Below are 23780 nucleotides of genomic sequence, written 5' to 3' on the forward strand. Positions count from 1 at the left end.
CTGCTCCGCCATTCAACAGAATCATGGCTGATCTTGAGCTTCAACTCCATTTCCCTGCCCGCTCCCCATATCCCTCAATTCCCTGAAATCTGCCAAAAATCTGTCTATCCCGGTCTTAACGATGGAGCATCCGCATCCCTCTGGGGTAGAGAGTTCCAAAGATTCGCAACCTTTTTAGTGAAGAAATGTCTCCTCATCTCAGTCCTAAAATGATCGGCCCCTTATCCTGAGACCGGGCACCTGTGTTTTAGATTCCCCGACCAGTGGGAACAATTTCTCAGCGCCCACCCTGTCACAACCCCTTCAGAATCTTGCAGGTTTCAATGAGGTCGCCTCTCATTCTTCTGAACTCTAAAGACCATAGACCCAATCTCATCATAGGACAATCCCCTCATCCCAGGAACCAATTTAGTGAACCTTCTCTGTATTGCCTCCACTACAAGTCTATCCTTTCCTAAATGCGGAGACCCACATTGCACACAGTATTCCAGATGGAGTCTCACCAAAACCCTGTACAGCTGTAGCAAGGCCTCTTTCTTCATGGATTCCCATCCCCTCGCAATAAAAGCACTTGAACCTATGATCTTCTGATTCAGAGGCTGGCGTGTTGGCAATAGTGACATCCGAAGGTGACTGGATAAATACTTGAAATGGAGAGGTTTGGGAGGTTGTGAGGAAAGAGGGTGGGTGGGGGGGTACGGATGGTAAGAGGAACTACTTGGACAAGTCTTTAGGAAAGTCAGCTCTGCCTCAATGGGATGAAGGCCTCTTTCTCCACAACTCTGTCAAGTTTTACTTTCCAAGTATGTTACTATTGAATCTGCTTCCACCGCCCTTTTGGACAGTGTATTCCCAATTGTAAGAACTCACTGTATACAAAAAAAAGGTCTCCTGAGCTTGCCTCTGGTTCTCTTGCCGATTATCTTAAACCTGTGTCCTCTCTCCTGACAGTGAAAAGTTTCTCTCCTGTTTACTGTAATGAAGCCCTTCGTGACTTTAAAAACCCTCTATCAAATCTCCCCACGGCCTCTTCTGCTTTAAGGAGAACAACCCCCCATCTTCTCCAGTCTCTGAGGGTGGGAAGGAAGTGAATAAAATGAGGTCTGTGTAACTCCATTCTCAACCAGAACCCAGGTAAGCCCTTGAAACCAGGAGGGCAGGACCAAGTGTGGACGAGGCGGGGGGAATGTTCTCTGGATAGATTTGATTGAGCCTAGGGGGATGCACTTTGGCCCAGGGCACACGCATCAGTCAAGAAGCCGATTGGAACTTAGCATCGTCCAAATTGTGAGCCCAGTTATTTTGCGCAGCCAGTATTGTGGCACCCAGCCACCCCTTCCTCCCAGGAACGCCAGGCACCTTACAACAACGTGCATTTATATAGCCCCTTTAACATAGCAAAACGCCCCAAAGCGCTTTGCAGAGATATTATCAGACACACAGTGACACCGAGCCACATGGGGAGATATTGGGGACAGGTGACCAAAAATTGGTTAAAGAGGGCAGTTCTAAGGAGTCTTAAAGGAAGGGGGAGAGAGAGAGAGAGAGAGGTAGAGAGGCTGAGGGATGGAATTCCAGAGCTTGCAGCCCAGGCGGCTGAAGACACGGCCGCCAAGTGAGCGAAGGAAGGGAGGATGTGCAAGAGGCCAGAACGTGAAGAATGCAGGGAACTCAGAGGGTCGGAGGAGGGAGGGGATGAGCTCACGGAAGGAAGCATTCCAAAATTACGGGTCTATGAAAGCAGGGATTGTATAAGTATTAAAATAAACTGCATGCTCATTCCATAAATCAGAGACACAAAATGATATTTCTTTCAATGAAAATGGCTCTCTCTGAATCACTAACTTTTACAATAGGCTGGTAAAATAAATCATGATTCGATCAGCGGCCCTTCTGGGAAACCTCTTGTGAGCTCTACCAGGGAGAGTAGACCTACAGGGAAAGTGCTTTGGAGAATCCTGGGCAGGATTTTTCGGATGGCGGGGTTTCCTGCTCTCCCCCCCCACTCCCCAGCCGAAGAGTCGGCGGGGAACACATCCCCACAGCCATTTAATGCTCCGAGGATGCTGACTGGCTGGAGATGGAAGTTCTGCCCCTCCCTCAAGCAGAAGTCCCATCTGGCCAGCCGGCAGCTCTGTAGTCCCAGCAGTGGCCGGGACGGGGGCTACAAGCAGTCCCTAGATTCTAAGTGAGACACCGCCCCAACGCACTTATCTGGTCCTTAGCCATAATGAACAATGGTGTTTGGTCCTAACATCCTGTTGTATCTGGGAAACCGTTCAAAACTTTCTTTGTGTGCTTCATGGTACCTCACCATCTCTCTAAAGATTGTTTCACTTGCATCCTCCCTTCCTCGAGACCAGGTCGTCGCCCATTTTGACGACACAAACTTGAGTTCGACAGGCGCTGGTAGGACATTTGAACATACAAATTAGGAGTGGGAATAGGCCATTTGGCCCCTCGAGCCTGCTAAGATCATGGCTGATCTAATTTTCATACTTTTATATTCCAGGGGGATGAAACACACATGAAACATACTGAAGTCAAGCGCTTGCAGGTCACATACTGCACAGTCATAAATGATTGCAATATCTGGGAACAGCACAGAGGGAAAATGGAAGAGAGGGACGTCTTTTAAATTAGATTCAGTAAATTTTGGGCCCCAGAAGTATTAACAAATTGCGGTTAAAAACCTTTTCAGTAACAGAAGGGGTGTTCTACAAGAGGAATTGCTAAACCAGTTAGTAGGATTCAAGGGGTTGATTCCAAAATGACAGTAAGGGTCCTGAGGGTACGGTAGTTAGGACCATGGGGCTGCTGTCCAGCATCTTACAAGGTCACTGCGTTTTTTCTTTCACAAATAAGGTTCTGAGAACAATTGAAAAGCCTGACAAGGCAAAGGGAAGTCCATGGAGAGGACAAGGCAAGGCAGAGAAATAACACAATAATAGTAGCAGAATCCAGCAATGAAGCACTTACCCAATGGAACCTGAGGGATGATGGGGTCCACAGCTGAAGGTTTCGCATTGACTGGAATAGGAGTCACTGGACCATTAACCATAATGTGGCCTGCAAAAGTAACAACAGTGTTACAGTGTTGTGAAGCACCTCCAGTAAAAATTTAAAGCAAGCAGATTATTCAGCAGCAGTCATAAATTTAACCGTGTGCTGTTCTACTAAAAAGAACGCTTCTGATGTTCCCAGCATCATATCCATCTATATCAAAGATCTTAAGTCTCTGTGAACTGAATTATAAATTCATATGTCCACACTAAAATGGCAGCTTCCTATGTAAACTTGTCACACTGTAATTGCATTCTTTTGCGAGTGATGGCGCTGCAGCCTCTCCCAATTCCTCAGCCAGCGCTGCAGAAATGGTTTGTTCCGATCAATTCATGGTTTGACACAGGTTTTTCTATTTCATGATCAATAATAATAGGAAGCCAAGTATCACATTTTAAAATGAGGAATGAATTATTTTAAAATGGATACCGCATTCTGTCTGTACTTACACTTCCCCTACATTCTGCCCATCAGCCACATTTCATGCGAAGACAACACTCCCAATGAGCAACACCACAGGGGATCCAGACCAGTGTTAAACTGAAAACCTCCCATCTGGCACACACCTTTGTATTGTCAGGAAAGATGTGTGTTGTACAATACTATGACATGTCCAAGACAGAAATTGATAAATTTCTGGATACTAATGACATCAAAGGATATGGAGATAGTGTGGAAAGCAGCATTGAGGTAGATGATCAGTATTGATCTAACCAAATGGCGGAGCAGGTTCAATGGGCCAAGTGGCTTACTCCTGCTCCTTTGTTCCGATATATCCATGAATTAGACTTAAATAAAAGGGGGCGCGATTATGAAGTTTGCAGGTGATACAAAAATTGGTTGTATGTTTGAAGGCGAGGAGGATAGCTGTAGACTTCAGGACGATATCAATGGACTGGTCAGATAGGCAAAAATGTGGCAAATGGAATTCAATCCAGAGAAATGTGAGGTAATGCATTTGGGGAAAGCAAGCAAGGCAAGGGAATACACAATAAATGATAGGATGCTGAGAATTGTAGAGGGACAGAAGGACCTTGGAGTGCATGTCCACAGATCCCTGAAGGGAGCAGGGCAGGTGGATAAGCTGGTTGAGAAAGCAAATGGGACACTTTCCTTTATTGGCTGAGGCATAGCATATAAGAGCAGGGAGGTTGTGCTAGAGCTATATAAAGGCCCACAGCTAGAATACTGCTTATAGTTCTGGTCACCGCATTACAGGAAGGATGTGATCATACTAGAGAAGGTACAGAGGAGATTTACAAGGATGCTGTCAGGAATGGAGAGTTTTAGATATGAGGAATTATTGAATAGGCCGGAGTTGTTTTCTTTGGAACAGAGACTGAGGGGAGATTTAATGAGGTGTATAAAATTATGAGGGGCCTGGATAGTAAACAAGAAGGGCCTACTTCCATTAGTAGAGGGGTCAATAACCAGGGGGCATCGGTTTACAGTAATTAGCAAAGGATTAAAGGGGAGTTGAGGGGAATTTTCTTCACCCAGAGGGTTGTGGAGTCTGGAACGCTGCCTGAAAGGGTGGTAGAAGCAGAAACCCTCACTACTTAAAAAAAAACTTGCATTCTAGAGGTGCTGTAACCTACAGGGCTACAGACTAAGAACTGGAAAGCACAATTAGGTCAAACAACTCTTTTTTTCGCTGGCACGGACAAGATGAGCCAAATGGCCGCTTTGCGTAAATTTCAGTAAGTTTTCTATCTTAAACTTATTTGTGACAGTTTCTGAATTACATTATTTAAGTTAAAACGTTATAATTGAAAAAAACCTTATGTCAACGTTTTACATTCACAAACTGTTGATAAACCAATCAAATCATTCAACTTTTTTTCAGTAACTGAAATTTCTCAAGTCCAAAATAAGAGTTTAAACTTTTTTTTTGTCGAAAGATTGCGCATTTCTGTAGAATATGATTAAATTTATCGACTGAATTCTCTTTTGTTTTATTAGTGTCTTCCTTCAAGTTTTTAACTTCAAGCCTCAGCTGGTCTCAAAGGTCAGGGCCTCAAAATTACATTTTCCTCAGGGCAGTTGCAGAGATTCTGAGCACATCTGGGTATCTTGAGCATGTACAGAATCTCCAAGCATACGAAAGTTGGCTTCTGAGTTGAAAATAATGGGTGTCTCCTTAGTCCTCTGGGGATCAGAGTGGTTTTCTTTGCTTTATCCTGCAGGTCAAATTCTTTAAGCAACGTTAAGTTGAAGCTCAAACTGAGGCTTTTCTTTCTAAAGAGAGGGGCTGTCAATCTGAGCAAGCATGTGTGTAATAGTGAAAGAGAAAAAAATATACAGCCCTCAATTTGAGACATCATAGACATTTTGTACCTTTTGATTATGCTCAAATTATCAACATTACTTTTCAGCTCATGGTTTTGGAAGGCCAATTGTAATGTAAATTTGAGTAGGTAATCAACAATATATTTCCATAAAAGCAATTTACTTTTTATTTCCATAAGTGCGTCAAGCCAAAACAGACAGAGATAGCCACGGCTGTGGTGTGTTCACAAACACTGTGGGGCAGCGTTTCAGCTTTGGGGCGCAATCGGTGATTTGGCGCCAATCACCCCTAAAATTGCGCCCGTTTTGAAAAGCGTCTTTTTCCCCCTCGAGCTTCCGCTCAGGTTTATTTGCACGTCATGAGACACAAAACCTGCCGAGAATCAAAATCCTGAAACTCTCCCCCTGTACCTACACCACATGGGCTGGCTGCAGCGGTTCAAGGGGGCGGCTCACCGCCACCTTTTCAAAGGGCAATTAGGGATGGGCAATAAACGCTGGCCTAGCCAGCTACGTCCACATCCCGTGAATTCATTTTTAAAAAAAAAAAAATCAACACAATTGGGCAGCGTTTTATAAGCTACTCGCGGAAAACAAATGCTGTCAAAAATATTCCTCGATATTTTTGAGTGACAAGTTTGATTAGTGGAGCTGAAAATGGGCTTATCACAAAAACAAACGTTTTAAATTATAGTGCCATTCCAACTCCTGTGAGCAAACTGAATTTACTAGAGAATGATTTATTCATATTCGGGTATGGTAGCTTCTAAGAGAAGAGAATGGAGAATTGCAAATGTCCCACCATTGTTCAGAAGAGGCTGTAAAGATAAATCCAGCAATTACAGGACAATCAGTTTATCCTTTTAGACGTGACAATCCAAGACAAAATTAACAGTCCCTTGGCCAATTATGGAAAGCCATCATGGATTTCTTAAGGGGATTTTTTTTTATTTCAGAGGGTCATTAATCTGTGGAATTCTCTCCCTCCAGAGAGCAGCGGAGGCTGGCTCATTGAATGTATTCAAGGCTGAGTTAGACAAGATTTATGATCGACAAGCGAGTCAGGGGCTACGGGGGCGCAGACAGGAGAGTGGAGCGAAAGCCACAGACAGATCAGCCATGATCTTATTGAATGGCACAGCAGGCTCAAGGGGCCAAATGGCCTACTCCTGCTCCTATTTCTTATGGCCTTCTCTTATGATCTTTGGAGCAATTGGAAAACAGAAATCATTCAAAGCCTTTTAAAGCACGCCTACTCATGGCCTTGCGCCCAAAAGAACCGGCTTAATTTTGGAGCCCTGTCAAAGGCCCACAGATGAGCGCCGTTTAACGGGAAGTCGCCATGGCGATTACTCTGATCTGGCTAGTTTTGTGGAGAGGGCCAGCTTCTGGTGTGATGATTTTAAAATTAGCGCAGAAGATGGCGGAATCTCGATTTCCACTGAACGTAATTTGTGTTTAAAATATCTTTAGAACTGGTTATGTCGACATCGAGTGAGTTGCGCTGAAAAAAAAACGCACTGCAATCGAGTGGAAACCCCAGGCTCTGAATGCTGGGAGCCGGCTCTTAGATATTCACAAACCAGTACAGCTAAACCAAAAGATGAGCCCCCTGCCTCCCTCGCAGTGAGAGGCCAGTGCCTATCCTGTTCCCTCCTCGCTGATAGGCATAAGCCAAACCCTGCATTCCCAGTTCTTACGAACCTGAGGCTCCACTCAGAGGTCAGACTTAAAGCACCCCCTTTCACAACTGGTTGGACTCCTTCAGCCCCACGGCAGTGATCAAACTCCAGGACCTCCAGTTCCTGTGAACCCCTCGATCATTTCTTTTTCTTTCACGGGATGAGGGCTTCGTTGGCTAGGCCAGCATCTTTATTGCCCGTCCCCAATTGCTCTCGAGAGGATGTTGGTGAGCCGCCTTCTTGACTGCAGTCCGTGTGGTGTAGGTACGCCGACAATGCGGTTAGGGAGGGAGCTTCATGATTTTGACCCAGCGGCAGTGAAGGAACGGCCATATATTTCCAAGCCAGGATGGTGTGCGGCTCTGAGGGGGACTTGCAGGTGGTGGTGTTCCTATGCAGCTTCTGTCCTTGTCCTTCCAGGTGGTGGAGGTCGTGGGTTTGGAAGGTGCTGTCGAAGGAGCCTTGGTGAGTTGCTGCAGTGCATCTTGTAGATGGTGCACACACTGCTGCTACTGTGCGTCGGTAGTGGAAGTGAATGTTGAAGGTGATGAGTTGGGTGCCAATCAAATGGGCTGCTTTGTCCTGGATGGTGTGAAGCTTCTTGAGTGTTGTTGGGGCTGCACTCATCCAGGAAAGCGGGGAGTATTCCATCACACTCCTAACTTGTGCCTTGTAGATGGTGGACAAACTTTGGAGAGTCAGGTGAGTTATTCTCCATAGAATTCCCAGCCTCTGACCTGCTTTTGTAGCCACAGTATTTATGTCGCTGGTCCAGTTCATAGCTGAGCATGGCCCACCATGCAGCTTAACCCTAGCCTTCACCCGAGTTTGAAGCTCTCTTCATTCAAGAACTGTGCCGTTTGCTGGGAAAATTGCTACTGTCACTCAATTATTTGAGAAAGGTGGGAGAGAGAAACCAGCTCACCACACACTTGTCAGCTTACTGTCAGTTGTGGGGGAGCTACTGAAATCTGTCATGAGGGACAAGGCGACTTCCAGAACAAAGGAGTGGAAGTTGTGTTCCAGTTCATATAAAGCTCTGGTGAGACCCCACCAGGGGCAACTGGGTTCAGTTCTGGGCACTGCACCTCAGGGAAGTTATATTGGGCTTGGAGGGGGTGCAGCCCAGATTCACGAGGATGAGACCAGGGTTAAAAGGATTAACATTATGAGCACAGATTGGATCGTCTAGGCTTGGATTCCCTTATGCTTAGAAGGTTGAGGGATGATCTAATGGAGGTATTTAAAAATGATAACAGGGTTTGATTGTGTAGAGACAAATGTCCGCCTCAGGTTGGGGGAATCAGGAACGACAAAGACCATAACAGAGACCTGGTTCGAAGAAGGGCAGGATTGGGTTTTAAATATCCCCGGATACAAGATGTGCAGGCTGTCTCAGATGCCAGTACCAGCGAGGGGGCAACACCAAGACGTAGCACCCAAAAGCATAAACATAAGGCACCTTAGGCACACCACAGTTTATCACTGGTGCTTTTGAGTTGACCCGCAATGAGGTCTTTATGAGTTGGTGTGATGTTGAACACCGTTGTCATTTTGTTCTCTTAAGTTCCTTTTGTTATACCATTAAATTCAGACATGTCACCATGGCTGAGGGTGCCTCTTTTCTTCTGCAGGTGGATGGTTACCAATAATGTTATGAGTGATTTGTGGGACATTCAGCTTTACTGACAAGGCCCTTAGTTAATGTTCCTATCAAGGCAGATTTTGCACTCGGGTATTGAGTATGGAGTCTGCATCCCAGGCTTGTCCTGGAGGTCCATCTATGGTGTGCTAGCTGAAGGTTCGTTGGATTAAAGCCTCCCGAGTGTCCCTGCCTCCCTGGAGTATACCCAGGTCAGCGTCTCCCCTCAGCATGTGCGTGCTCATCCTCGGAGTCAATGCTGGACTCATCGTGTGCAGCCGCAGCCACTGCGTCTACATCTTCTTCGTCCACAGCGTTCCCCCTTTCCAGTGCAAGATTGTGGAGAGCGCAGCATACAACTACTATCAGCAACACATGATCTGGGGGGTATTGCAGTGCACCCCCTGTACGGTCCAGGCATCAGAAGAACACTTTGAGAAGACCGATGGTTCTCTCCACCACAGCCCTTGTGGAGGCGTCGCTCCTATTGTATCGCTGCTCAGCTTTTGTTCTTGGATGGCGGAGAGGCATCATGAGCCACCTTCTGAGGGGATAGCCCTTGTCACCCAGCAGCCACCCATCCAGCCGGGCTGGAGCACAGAAGAGCCCCAGCATCTGGGAGTGTCTGAGGGTGTAGGCGTCGTGGGAGCTGCCTGGGTACCTTGCACAGACTTGTAGAATCAGCATCCTGTGATCACACACTATCTGCACGTTCATGGAGTGGAAGCCCTTCCTGTTGATGAAGGCACTGGGCTCACCTGCTGGTGCCTTGATGGCCACATGTGTACAGTCTATAGCACCCTGGACGCGGGGGAAGCCAGCAATGGCCGCGAAGCCTCTGGCTCGTTCTGTCTGGCTTACCTGGTCCCAGTGGTAGTGGATGAAGGTCAATACCCATCTGAACAGAGCGTCTGTAAGCTGCTTGATACAAGTGTGGACAGCTGATTGGGAGACATCGCAAAGATCACCCACTGAACCCTGGAAGGAGCCAGCAACATAGAAGTTGAGGGCAGCTGTGACCTTTAGAGCCACTGGCACGGGATGTCCACCCACACAGTTAGCGGAGATCTCAGGGCCAATCACCTGACAGATATAGTTGACTGTCTTCCTTGAGAGACGGAGCCTCCTTCGGCACTGCACCTCGGACATATTGAGGTAGCTGCATCGCCGCCTGTAAACCCTGGCAGCAGGATAGTGGCGTCTTCTGCGGCCCCTTCCGCCTTGGTCTACCTCTTGGCAGTGCACCCTTTGTGCCTGTGCCCGTCCTCCCAAAGGTGGCTCCCCTGGAGGCTGAGTGTGCACTACTGGCCTCCTCCCCCTTCTAGCCCTCCCTTCCTCCTCAGAGGAAGTGCCTCCAATGGAGAGCCCAACTCCCGTTCCCAGGCTAAGGCAAGGCTTCCAGAAACCTGCAAAAGCGACTCTTCACCGCAGAGTGCTGACCTGAAAGCTGTGAGTCCAGTCCAAGTAGCTGGTATGCGTTTTGAAGAATTGCAGATCACACAGGCAAGAATCAGTAACTTTGCAAATTAAATATTTGACAAGAGCACACTCGCGACCCCACTGAGCCCTCTTATCCCGCCCATGGATGAGGTTTATACAAATGTGTCCTACCCGCCTGCCCATTGCGCCCGTGCGCCGACCCGAAGATCACACGGGTGCTGAAAAATCGGCATCAATTGGTGCCTCAAGGGCCTTAAGTGGCCCGTTAATTAATGGCGGGCGCGCATCGGATATCATCGCGCGCCCGCCCAATGATATATCGCAATGGCGCGCGGTGACATTGGGACGCTCGCCCGACGTCACCGTGCGTTATTTTACACATCGGCGTACGGGTCCCGCCCCCGCAGGCCAATGGGAAAATTCTGCTCACGGATAAGGAACTGGCTAAGTGGCAGGAAACAGAGAGTCGTGGTTAATGTTTTTCTGGCTGGAGAAAGGTTTGTGGTGGACTTCCCCAGAGGTCAATGTCAGGACCCTTGCTTTTCCTGATAATGACCTGGACCTTGGTGTACAGGGCACAATTTCAAAGTTTGCGGGTGATGCCAAACTTGGAACCATTGTGAACTGTGAGGAGGATGGTGTAGAACTTTAAAAGGACATAGGCAGGTTGGTGGAGGGGGCGGACAGTTGGCAGATGAAGCTCAATACAAAGAAATGTGAAGTGATTCACTTTGGTAGGAAGAACATGGAGAGACAAAATGAAGTAAGGGGTACAACTCTAAAGGGTGTGCAGGAGTAGAGGGACCTGGGTGTATATGTGCATAAATCATTGAAGGTGGCAGGACAGGTTGAGCAAGCAGTTAATAAAGCATGCAGGAGGTTATGTTGAACTTGTATTAAGTCACTAATTCGGCCTCAGCTGGAGTATTGTGTCTAGTTCTGGATGCTGCACTTTAGGAAGGATGTGAAGGCATTAGAGAGGGTGCAGAAAAGATTCACGAGAATGGTTCCAGGGATGAGGAACTTCAGTTACGTAGATAGATTGGAAAAATTAGGGCTGTTTTCCTTGGGGAAGAGAAGGTTGAGAGGAGATTTGATAGAGGTATTCAAAATCATGAGAGGTCTGGACAGAGTAGATAGGGAGAAACTGGTCCAATTGGTGGACGGATCAAGAACGAGAGGGCAAAGATTTAAATTAATTAGTAAAAGAACTGAAAGTGATATGAGGATAAACTTTTTTATACAGCAAGTGGCTAGGGCCTGGAATGCACTGCCTGAGAGTGTGGTGGAGACAGATTCAACTGAAGTGTTCAAGAGGGAATTAGACTGTTATCTGAAAAGGAAGAATGTGCAGGGTTACGGGGAGAAGGCGGGAGAATGGCACTAAGTGAGTTGCTCCTTCGGAGAGCTGGTGCAGAAACGATGGGCCGAATGGCCTCCTTCTGAGCTGTACCAATTCTGTCATTCTGTGATGAGGGGACATAATCACAAAACTAGAGCTAAGTCATTCAGAAGTGAAATTTATTCATTCGCGGGATGTGAGCTTCGCTGGCTGGGCCAGCATTTATTGCCCATCCCTAGCTGCCCTTGAGAAATCAGGAAGTACTTCTTCATATGAAGTGTAGTGGAAAGCTGTGTGTGTGTGTGTACACATGTGTGCATGCATGCATGCGTGTTGCCTCCTTAGTGGTCTCTAAATTACCAAACTGCCTGTCCAACATCCAGTACTGGATGAGCAGGAAATTACTGCCAAATAAACACTGGGAAAGTCAAAAGCATTGTTTTCGGTCCACGCCCTGAACTCTGCTCTCTAGCCACGAACTCCATTCCTCTCCTAGGCTACGGTCTGAGGCTGAATTAGGCTGTCTGTAATCTTGGTGTCATATCTGACCCCGGGATGAGTTTCTGACCACATGTCCTGGCCTTCTCAAAGGCCGCCCATTCCCATCTTCGTAACATTGGCCAATTCTGTCCCTGCCTCAGCTCATCCGCTGCTGAAACCCTCAAGCGTTTCTCGTTACCTCCAGGTTTGACTGTTCCGACGCACTCCCGACTGGTCTCCCACACTCTACCCTTCCTAAACCTGAGGTCATCCAAAATTCTGCTGTCCATGACCTCCCTCGCATCTATCATCCCCTGTGCTCACTGACCTACACTGGCTCCCACCCAGTTCAGCAAAGCTTTGGTTTTAGAATTCTCATCCTTGTTTTCTAACCCCCTGCATGACCTCAGCTCCTCCCTTTCTCTGTAATCTCCTCCAGCCTTCAAAATCTCTGCGCTCCTCCAATTCTGGTCTCTTGCCAGATTTCCATCACTCCACCATTGGCGGCTGTGCCTTTAGCCATCTGGGCCCTGCACTCCAGAATTCCCTCTCTCAACCTCTCCGCCTCTCTCTCCTTCTATAAAAGGCTCCTTAAAAACCGACTTCTTTGACCAAGTTTTTTGGCCAACTGTCCCTAATATCTCCTTATGTGGCTCAGTGTCAGTGTGGAGTATCTGCGACATTTTACTATGTTAAAGGTGCTGTGTAAACCCAAGTTGTTGTTTTGTATGTGCGCGTGTCTGTGTGTATATGTCTGCATGGATATGTGTGTCTGTGTACGTGTGCATGTGCACGTGTGTGTGTAAGTGTGTGTGCATGCGTGTGTGAGTGCAAATGTGTGTTTTTTAAATTTGTTCCTGGGGTTTGGACATCGCTGGCTAGGCCAGCATTTATTGCCCATCCCTCGTTACCGTTGAGAAGGTGGTGATGAGCTGTCTTCTTGAACCGCTGCAGTCCACATGGTGTAGGAACACCCACAGTGCTGTTAGGGAGGGAATGGGTGAATGAGTTTGTGTGCATATGTGTGCGCGCATGTGAGTGTGTGTATGTGTGTGTGCGTGCACGTGTACATTTTTATATCTGTATTTGATGGATTCAATGGATTAAACTGAGCACTGGCACAGACTGGAGAGTATCCCGTCTAGCCTTTTCACCAAGGATGGGTATGTAGTCTGTTTTGAAGAGGACGAGCCTAACTTCAAAAAAAGGGAGTCTCAGTTGTGAAAAAAATAAAAATTGCAAGCACGCACATCAGTTTAAACAAGAGCTCTTCACTCGCTGTCCAAGAGTTCCTGTGAAGATACACAAGAGGCCTTACACCACAATTCAGAAAATTCATGTTTTCCTCTACAGTGTGTGAACTCTCATTACTCAGTGGTCAGTTCTGCCTCGGAGCAGGGAGAGCTCACTTTGGGCCAGTGGCAATTTAGCGAAGGGCTGGTGACGGACTGGTGTCACAGAGTCACATCCTGACACGCGGAAAACATTTCACTCGCTGCTCCCGTCTTCTGAAGGAGCGCTTAATGGTCCAGGCCTCGCTCTGGTCACAAATGCTATTATTTTTGTGTTGCAACCCACCCTCCCTGAGCCGTTGCATTATTAATGAGAAAATTGCCTTTTATATAGAATTCCTGTTCAGTTGGTGGGGGGCGGTTGTGGGGGGTGGGAATGGACCGATACAGGCTGGAAGAGAGCATCCCCTGCTTGAGAATGTGTGGTACCATACTCCAGTCAGGATGCTGAAATCAAACCATCGGAATTCAACCTGACTGGGGATAGGGAGGTGGGGCAGCATCCGCACCCAAAACTCGGCCCCCACCTACCTCAGCTGATCTCCCCTCCCTACTTCAGACCCTGGTACTCAGCCCCCATTCCCGCAGTGATCTCAAGCTCCAAGCAGCTCACTCTCAATGTCCTCCTGAGCTGATCGGCCAAGCCTCAGCCCCCTACCACTTACGTATCTGATCAGTTTCCTGCTAGCCCTTTTCCACATGATCCCTGCTGCCCATCTTCAATACCTGACCGTGCTGTGTGCCTATGGGACATCGGGGAAGGCTAGGAAACTTTACTGAGCCACACGGGAAGAGAAGAAATGGCGAGACAGGAATCTAACGAAGGAAGAGAATTGGAGACAACTCAAGGAGGGAAAAGCCAGTAACATTTAGGAAATGACTGGTCCAAACTGGTCTTGCATTCCTTAAAATGGAAATTCAGACAAGTACCAGTCATTTTACTGGTTTTCCCTCCCCACCACGTGAGGATACATTTGTAATAGACAGTATGGGAGAGAGGCTGAGACAGAAACAGAAATACATAGTGAGAGAGAGGGGGAATATGTGCGAGAGAGAAACAAAAAGAATGGTGGACAAAGAGAGTCAGGCAGAGAGACTGACACACAGGGATACACACAGTCAGAGCGAGAGAGACTGACACACAGGGATACACACAGTCAGAGCGAGAGAGACTGACACACAGGGATACACACAGTCAGAGCGAGAGAGACTGACACACAGGGATACACACAGTCAGTGCGAGAGAGACTGACACACAGGGATACACACAGTCAGAGCGAGAGAGACTGACACACAGGGATACACACAGTCAGAGCGAGAGAGACAGACAAAACAGAGGGAAGAAAGAGAGAGAGAGAGAGAGGCAGAGAAAGTTAGGCAGAAAGAGAAAGACAGGCACAGGGAGACAACCAAAAAGAGAGAGGGGGGCAAACAGACAGATAGAGAGAAAGAGAGAGTAGAAGAGAGACAGGGAGACAGATAGAGGCACACGGACAAAAAGAGAGAGGGAAGGAGGGAGAAACAGACAGAGGGAAGCACAGAGAGAGAGAGAGAGAAATAGACAGTAAGGAACAGAGACAGAAGAAGAAAACAAGAAATTACAGAGAAAACAATGCGGAAGGAATTAGAGAATTGGAAAGAGAGCTACATAGCCGGAAGAGGGTTTCTCCAATGTTTCTCTGAACGTCACCCCGGGGGACCAACTATTGAAAGTTTCAGAGTTCCTTTCCTGCTCCGTTAATTAAATTCCTTTAATTTCCTCCCCCAGCACATTGCTTGCAGCAGCATTCCTTTCACTTTAGCTGCTCTGCTGTAATCATTTAAGGCTTAAAAATGTCACTGTAAATGAATCATTAATGTGGCCCAGTCTCTCTCCCAGTGTGCCTATCAGCTCTGCAGCATGGATGATTTTTTTTCCCTCTGTAAGAGTGTAGCACCATATCGCATTGCAACATCTCACAACATCTTCGTGCAATGAATCACCAGGTGTAGGCTTTCCATTATTCTTTCTGTTCTTTCTGCTGTTGGTTTTGTACTCTGGCTAACGTAGGAGCTATCGAGCCCACTCTGAATGTTATGTTGCTGTTAATATCGGCATTGTCCTGCCCGCACATCCACTAAACAAATTAAAAATGGGATTGTCAAATTGCGCGCACAAATTGTGTCCACGTCTAACACGAGCAGAAAATCTTTCTGTTCCCTTGTCCTCCTCCCTTCCGATTTCCACGTGGGAATTCCTTAACTGAGACATTAAACAGTGGGAAGACTGAAGCCACTGATCCCGGTCCCCGCCATAAACTCCATCCCTCCTCCTGGCCATTGTCCGAGGTCAAACAAAAATGTTCGGATCCTTGGTGCTTTTTTTCACCCCACGTCCTCTCCATCGCCAAGGCCACCTACTTCCACCTCCAAAACACTGCCCATCTCCGCCCCGCCTCACCCTCATTCCCGTCTCTGTTAACTCCAGGCTCATCTGTTCCAGTGTTTTCCCAGGTGCCCTTCCATCTTGCACTTTCTGTAAAGTCGAACTCATCCAAAACTCAACCCTAGGGCAGGTGGTGGGCGTCGTCGTGCGCGGAACGGGAAAATTTGGGAGACGATGCCCGCCACTGGCAGGACTGGAAAATCCTGACACTAGTCCTATTCACCTAGCTCCCCTGTGCTCGCTGGCCTGCATTTGTTGTGGTACATCTTTAAGTGGGTGTGGTTATGTTTTCAGTATACGTCGTTAGAGGGGAAATAATGTCATGTATCAAGTGATTTTGACCTAGTCTCAGTTTGTACTGAGGAGGCTACCCCCGACTCAGACATCTGTACAAGTTCTCCAACTAGAAACAATGTGCAAGGGGATGGGGAAAAGGTAGGAGAATGGCAGTAAGCCATATTGCTCATTTGGAGGGCCGGTGCAGACATGATGGGCCGAATGGTCTCCTTCTGCGCGGTAACAATTCTGTAATTGCGTGTAACACTGCTGAGGAAGCTACCAACTCAGACATGTGGACAAATTCTCCAACTGCGTTACACACTGCTACCAGCTTCTCAAATCCTTAATAAGTGAACCTCTGCATTTTTGTGTTAACCAATCCCGTGTGCGTGGTTGGTGCCTTGATGTTTGAATACTAAGTAAGCACAAGGAGAAGATAAACACAACCACATTGGCTCCTGATCTGGCAACACCATAATTTAAAAAATTTGCATCCATATTTTCAAACCCCGCTCTCGCCTCGCCACCTCCCACCCACCCCATCCCTGTAACCTCCTCCAGCCCCACAACCCTCCAAAAGATCTCGTGCATCCCTACTCCACTTGTAATGGACGTGCCGTCAGCTGCCTGGGTTTTCCCTCCCTAAACCTACCCGCTCCTCTCTGCTCCTTTAATATGTTCCTTAAAATCTATGGCTGAGGTTTTCCAGTACCGTCTGCGGCCGGGATTTTCCGGTGCCACCGAAAGTCAATGGACTTATGGCTGGCTCTCCAAATTTTCCATTCCCGCCCGCAACGGACGAAAATCCCGGCCTATCTCTTTCACCAGGTTTTTGGTCACCAGCCCTGAGATATCTCTCTCCTCTGTGCCTCCTCATCTCGAAACCTCTACAAGGGGAGACACAGGGACAAAAAAGTAAAACAAAGCGATGGAAGTCCACCCAGACCGGACACATTGCAGTCACGTAACATTTCCAGGCCCCCACCCTATCCTTATACCCCCCCATCACCAACCCTGCAACCTATCGGCAAGAGGTTAAAGAGCAGAGAAGCGATCTGGAGACTGGTTCCCTGTGTGACTACCCTGAGCTGCTCACTAGCAACGGGGGGGGAGTGAGCCAGGACTTGAGCAGCCGGGCTGTGCGGTGTGCTGAAACCTTACTCACCGAGGTAATGGAGGAGCTTCTGAGCTCGGTTCTGCACTGGCCTCAAAAGGATGAGGTCAGGGTTCTCATCGATAAACTGAGTGTCGACAGTGCCGTAGAGAAACTGGTCGTTGCCGAGCACATTCTGCAGAAACGGGATGTTGGTCTGAAAAACAGGAACAAGAAAAGGGAGTGGTTAACTTAGAAGCGTGCGCCATATGCAATACTTTTAATATTGGAAGACGATGAACTTAGTGTACGCATGCTCACACACACACACACACACACACTGCCTCAGTTCATCTGCTGCTGAGACCCTCATCCAGGCCTTTGTCCTTTGTTACCTCTAGGCTTGGCTATTCCAATGTTTTCCTGGGCGGCCTCCCACCTTGCATCCTCTGCCAACCTTCAGCTCATCCAAACCTCTGCCGCCCGTGTCCTACTTGTACCTGGTCCCATTCGCCCATCCCCCCTGTGCTCGCTGACTGGCTCCTGGTCCCCCGATTCCTCAAGTTTACAATTCTCATCATTGCTTTCAAATCCTCTCTGTGGCATTGGCCACCCCCTGCCCCTGCAATCTCATTCAGCTCTACAGCCTCCGAGTTACCTGCTCTCCTCCAATTCCAGTCCCTTGCACTTACTTGCTTGATCACTTGGGACCCATCCCTTCAGTTGCCTCAGGCCCAAGCTCTAGAATTCACTCCCTAAATCTCTCCGCCTCTCTAACTCTCTCTTTCGCTTTAAGGTTCTCTTTAAAACCTACCTCTTTGGCTAGGTTTTAGTCAAGGGTGAAACAATAGCATAGTGGTAATGTCGATGGACTAGTAATCCAGAGGCCCAGGCTAATGCTCTGGGGGACAAGGGCTTAAATCCCACCACGGCAGCTGGTGGAATTTAGATTATATCAATAAAATCTGGAATTGAAAGCTGGTCTCAGTAATGGTGACCATGAAACTATCATGGATTGTTGTAAAACCATCTCATTATGGTTTACTAATGTCCTTTGAGGAAGGGAATCTGTGATCCTTACCTGGTCTGGCCTACACGTGACTCCAGGCCTACAGCAATATGGCTGACTCTCAGCTGCCCTGTGAAATGGCCTAGCAAGCCATTGAGTTCAAGGACAATTATGGGTGTGCAACAAATGCTGGCCTTGCCAGCGATGGCCACATCCCATGAAAGAGAAGGACCTGCCCTAATATCTACTTACCTAATACTTTGGCTCTTGCTTGGTGATGCTTCTGTGAAGCACTACATTAAAGGTGCTACATAAATGCGACTCCTTCTTGTTGTACCTAACTTCCTCCATGAAAAGGAAGTGGAAACACGGAACTCCAAGACGACTGTCCATCCGAGGTGCGCGTTTCTCAATCAAAGGCCCAGGCAAGGAATTAGATTCACCCCAAATGGACTCCTTCTGTGCTGTGAGATTCTAGCGTCGCAAGGAGACCTGCCTCAACCAACAACCGAAGTGAATTCTGCCATATCGTTGCGCCAGACCCCAAAAAGTAACCTGCCCTCTACGGCTGAGACTGAGAAAGAGCCTTGGAGCTTGCTGGGGCATCATGGTTAAGGATGTGGATCGGCCTCATGGTCAATGGCTCCAATCTAGGTGTCAACAGGTTAAGGGCACACACTGAGCCGCGTTCACATCAGAATCTGCATGGTACGAGTACTCTTTTTCAAAAAAAATGGGTTATTACTCTGCAGTATCGTGTAAAAGGCCACAGGTATTATCGGGGCCTGTCAGCCAGATCAAGTGAACAAGGGACGTAACAGACGTGGTGTGGGACACTGGGACTGCATTAAAAAAAAATGACCCCCATCTGGGCACTCTGATGCCATTAATATTAAAGCACAATTTCAATTACTCCCGTTAGAGAGAGCAGAGAATAGCTACAAATGGAGAGGTTTTCCTTTCAATTATTCCTGGCATTGCAACCCCCCCCCGGGCCTCCGAAATAGAAAAACAAATTATTATTTAGACTGTTGGCTCCTTTTGGCCATTTTGCTGAATACATCGAGCCATCTTCCGTCTAGTTCATTCCGGTGCGTTTGGATGTATTTTCATTCCGTCCCCATTCCACCCTCTCCTCCGTCGCTGCTCCTCAGACAGCTGGTAAGGAGGAGACGTCTCTGGTTGCCGTCACAGATATGTGACATGTAAGGAGTGACTCACCAGGCTCTGTGCCAGGCTCTCGATTCGAGCTACATTGCTGACAAACACCTCCGGTGGATGGCCCAGCTGAGCACTAGCAACCGACTAACAGCTCACCCACACACAGCAAAGGTGAAGCGACTTAGGAGCCAGGAGCCAGACTTGGAAACACGCCATCCCAGGCCCAACACTGGCTTGCTTGAGCTTCCGGCCACTCAAGGGATAAACAGTATAACTCATGGGGTTGTAGGGGGGGAAGCTTTCAACTGAACAATGGTTGAAGGCCTGTGTCACTCTTTACAAATAAAGGGTTGCCTATTTAAAACGGAGATGAGGCAAAAAGATTTGCTCTCAGAGGGTCATGAGTCTTTGGAACTCCCTTCCTGAAAAGGTGGTGGAGGCAGAGTCTTTAGAATATTTTTAAGGCAGAGGTGGATGGATTCTTGGTGATAGGTTATCGGGGGGTAGGCGGGATGCAGATTCGAGGTTACTATCAGGTCAACCATGATCTTATGGAATGGTGGAGCAGGCTCGAAGGGCCGAATGGCCTACTCCTGCTCCTTGTTCACGTGTTCGTAAAAATTAGACGGCATTCAGGAGGAAGAGGCTGAGTTCATCCAATACTTGGGGAAAGTTGGTTAGGCTTGTTGTGTTTTGCTTCTCCTTGTGCTCACGAACCAAATAAACATCAAGGCGCCAACCACGCTTAGTGGAGAAGAGTGATACGGACTCAAAAAGGTTAACTCTGCTTTTCTCTCTCCACAGGTGCTGCCAGACCTGCTGAGCTTTTCCAGCATTTTCTGTTTTTATTACGCATAAGGGATTGGGTGACACACAAATGCGTAGGTTTATTTATTAAGGAGTTGAGAAGTTGGCAGCAGTATTACAAAGTTGGAGAATGTTTACACGTGTCTGACCTGTTTGGCTCCTTACTGTAGACTGAGGAAGTCTGATTCACCTGATACATTGCATCACTGCATTGAGGAAAGGTTGGACAGACTGGACTTCTTTCCACTGGAGTTTAGAAGAGTGAGGGGTGACTTGATTGAAGTGTATAAGATCCTGAACGGTCTTGACAAGGTGGACGCAGACCGGATGTTTCCTCTTGTAGGTGGGTCCAGAACTAGGCAGCACTGTTTTAAAATTAGCGGGTCACCCTTTTAGGACAGAGACGAGGAGAATTTTTTTTTCTCTCAGAGGGTTGTGCAACTTGGGAACTCTCTGCCTCGGAAGGCGGTGGAAGCAGGGTCATTGAATATTTTTAAGGCAGAAGTAGATAGATTCTTGTTAGGCGAGGGAGTTATGGGGGTAGATGGGGATGTGGAATTCGAAACACAAACAGAGTTGCCATCATCTTATTGAATGGTGGAGCAGACTCGAGGGGCCTAATGGCCAACTTCTGCTCCTATTTTGTCTGTTCGTATGTTTGTATCAGTTCCCCTCTGGAAATACGTACAGAAAAATGCAACCACACCCACTTATAGTATTGCTGTGGTACACCTTTAAGTGATGAAGGCAAACAGAAATTAGCAATGGCTTGGTAAAATGATAGACCTTGGATAGACGAGAGATAGATCTTGGGTAGACAAATGAATAGATTCAGGATAGGCTCTGGATATGTTCTAGAGAGGCAATAGATAGATAATGTATGAATTCCAAATTGATCCCGGATGGACAGGTCCCAGATCAATCTGGATGGACAATGGATCGAACGTGGGTAATGGTTAAACTGACAAGCCACAGAGAGCTCAGGGTCACTTTTGGACGGGATGAAAGTGTTCAAATTCCCTTACCGGTCCTCCTCGTGGAAGGTCACCTTGAGGGGGGTGAATATAATTTTACAGAATGGAGAAATCACATCTAAAACAGCTCCTTCACTTGGAAGGAGTGCTTGGCGTGGGAGGGGGTGAATTGGGCAGGCTCTGACCACCTGCTCTGATTACATGCGAATGGGTCTGAGAGGCAGCAGGAGAAGGTAGAGCTAGTGTAAGAATGAACAAGGGAATTGTGGAAGTTACAGTCCATCCAGAAAGCGACAGGGCATGGGCGAGGAAGGAAATCTGTGTTCAGTGGTGGGATAGGGTTATCTCTCTCTCCCTTCAGGTACCAGGCCCTAAGAGGGCGATGCCCGCCATGGACCTCCATGTTAATCTTGCTCTGGAGGTGTGGATCATCCTCATTGGTGATACATTCATCCAGTTTGCGAGGCTCTTTAGAAAGATCGTTCGTTCTCTACCTCGATCTCTTTTACCATCGATCTCTTTTACCATCGATCTTTCCCATCAGCATCAGACTTTCTCAATCATGGTTTCTTATTAGGTGCCCAAGGAATTCCAACTGTCTCTTTCTGATCTTGGTGCGGAGTTCTTTTGGTCTCGGATTTTACTAGCATCTCTTCACTGGTAGTGTGACTTGTCTAAGATCTCTTCGTTATTCGCCTCAAACACCACAACTCTGCAGTCTCAATTCTTCTCTGCATTGCTTCGCCGATCGTCCAACACTCGGTTCCATCTGTCAGAATTGGTGTGATGTAGCATTCCAGGATTCTCAGCTTTGCTGTCGAGGCTAATTTTGAGTTGATCATAATCTTTTTTTTCATTTTTTGAAATACATCCTTGGCCATTCCAATCCTTCGTCTTATTTCTTGGTCACACTTTCTGTCCGATGTCAAAGTGCTTCCAAAGTAAGAGTCATGGAAGCTGAGGTGATAAATGTGAGGTCTAGTGAGGTGGAAGCTCAAAACAAGGTTCCTCTTGTGAGAGAGGCAGTGAAAACGGGGACACAGAATGTGCAGGTCTTGGAGGGCGAACTTCGACAGGGTGAAGAGGGGGGCAGTGGTGGAATCGGACATTTTAATAGCTCCTGAGTGGTGCGGAGACTCCCCAGAGCTGGTGTGGGCGAGACACAAAAACTAGGAGACAGGGACTGAGTGTTGACAAAGCAAATGGAGAATAAGCAAATTCCAGGTAACTGCGTGGGGGGGTGCGCTGTCTTCCATAGGTGTCAGGAGAAAGCCAATTCGGAGAGGAAGAAATCCCGCAAGGGGGGAGAAGAGTCCAAGACGCACCACGTGGAGGTGAGGGATGGACGGAAGAAGGGTGTATGAAATCCTTAAAACCAGTGCAAGGGCAGAAGGCACATCCCCAGAGCAATCCCTGTAATGTGAAAAGATACTAGGAGAAGGAGGCTGAATGGGATTGGAAGGGAGTTTTTCCATATTGCCTGAAACCGGACAGGCGTAGCTGGGGCCCATGCAGGCTACCGTAGCAACACTGTTTGTCTGGAAGAGGTGAGTGGAATAGGAAGGGGAGAACGAGTTCAGTGAAGTGTCCAGCGGCCGACAGGAAGCTGGGTCAAGATCACAGTGAGCAGGATTTTTAGGTCGGCGTGCGGGTGCGATTAGCGGGCCTGGGAGTGGCCGGAGAACGGACCGCCAACTGCGTTCGGCCCCCTGACTGAGATTCCACGCTGTCTGGCCAATTAACGGGCAGCCAGCAGGAAGCGCCCTGAAATGCTCAGCGCTGCAGGGGGCAGGGTTGCACCAGTGGGACAGGGCTGCAGCAGTGGGACAGGGCTGCAGCAGTTGGCAGAGCTACAACAGAGGACAGGATTGCAACAAGGGCAGGATTGCAACAGAGGACAGGGTTGCAGCAGCGGGCAGGGCTGCAGCAGAGGACAGGATTGCAGCAGCGGGCAGGGCTGCAACAGAGGACATAGCTGCAGCAGGGGGACAGGGCTGCAGCAGCGGGCAGGGCTGCAACAGAGGACAGGATTGCAACAAGGGCAGGATTGCAACAGAGGACAGGGTTGCAGCAGCGGGCAGGGCTGCAGCAGAGGACAAGATTGCAGCAGCGGGCAGGGCTGCAACAGAGGACATAGCTGCAGCAGGGGGACAGGGCTGCAGCAGCGGGCAGGGCTGCAACAGAGGACAGGGCTGCAGTAGATGTTAGGGCTGCAGCAGTGGCAGGGCTGCAGCAGAGGACATAGCTGCAGTAGATGTCAGGGCTGCAGCAGCGGGCAGGGCTATAGCAAGGACAGGACTCCAGAAGTGGTCTCTCTTATGCAAGCACGCACGTGCGCGCACACACGAACTCACACATTATTCCCAGCAGTGACAATGAACTCACCTTCCAACTCTGTCCTACTTAATTTCACAGTTTTGAAGCAATTTTTATAAAACCTTTCCCACAATATCTACATAAGATGGGACAAGAGGGGTTTCTGATGAAGCACATCAATCCACCCCCAACCTGTCAAGCTCAAGGATTAATGCTCAGAGCTGGTCCCTTCGAGGTCCATAACTCTATTATTGGGCTGTTGGTGAATAAACAGAAATATTCATCAATTTAGAGAAACACCTTGTTAACATGCTGCAGATATACTGGCTACTCATGATTGAAAGTCAAACGCCGGGCAGAAAATCATTTCTCTCTCTGTCACTGTCATTAATCCCATCCTGCAGCAAGGAACAGGACTCGCTAAATGATGCTTGAGAGGCAGGATGGTTACCATTTTAACGCAGGAAGTGATATTTTGAGTCATTG

General features: G+C 48.0%; 1 protein-coding gene across 1 annotated transcript in view; it reads right to left on the reverse strand.

Annotated features, from left to right (window-relative positions):
* The window catches only part of LOC144670407 (pyruvate carboxylase, mitochondrial-like), a 1036891-nt gene that overhangs the window by 341287 nt on the left and 671824 nt on the right, over positions 1 to 23780 (reverse strand). The window contains exons 12-13 of the mRNA XM_078532890.1: positions 17100 to 17244; positions 2980 to 3069 (exon numbers count right to left, since the gene is read on the reverse strand). Coding sequence (XP_078389016.1) covers positions 2980 to 3069; positions 17100 to 17244 — 235 coding nt within the window. The remainder of the gene's footprint in view (positions 1 to 2979; positions 3070 to 17099; positions 17245 to 23780) is intronic.

This window comes from Cetorhinus maximus, chromosome 31 (assembly GCF_964194155.1).
Source record: "Cetorhinus maximus chromosome 31, sCetMax3.hap1.1, whole genome shotgun sequence".
Classification (NCBI taxonomy): Eukaryota; Metazoa; Chordata; class Chondrichthyes; order Lamniformes; family Cetorhinidae; genus Cetorhinus; species Cetorhinus maximus.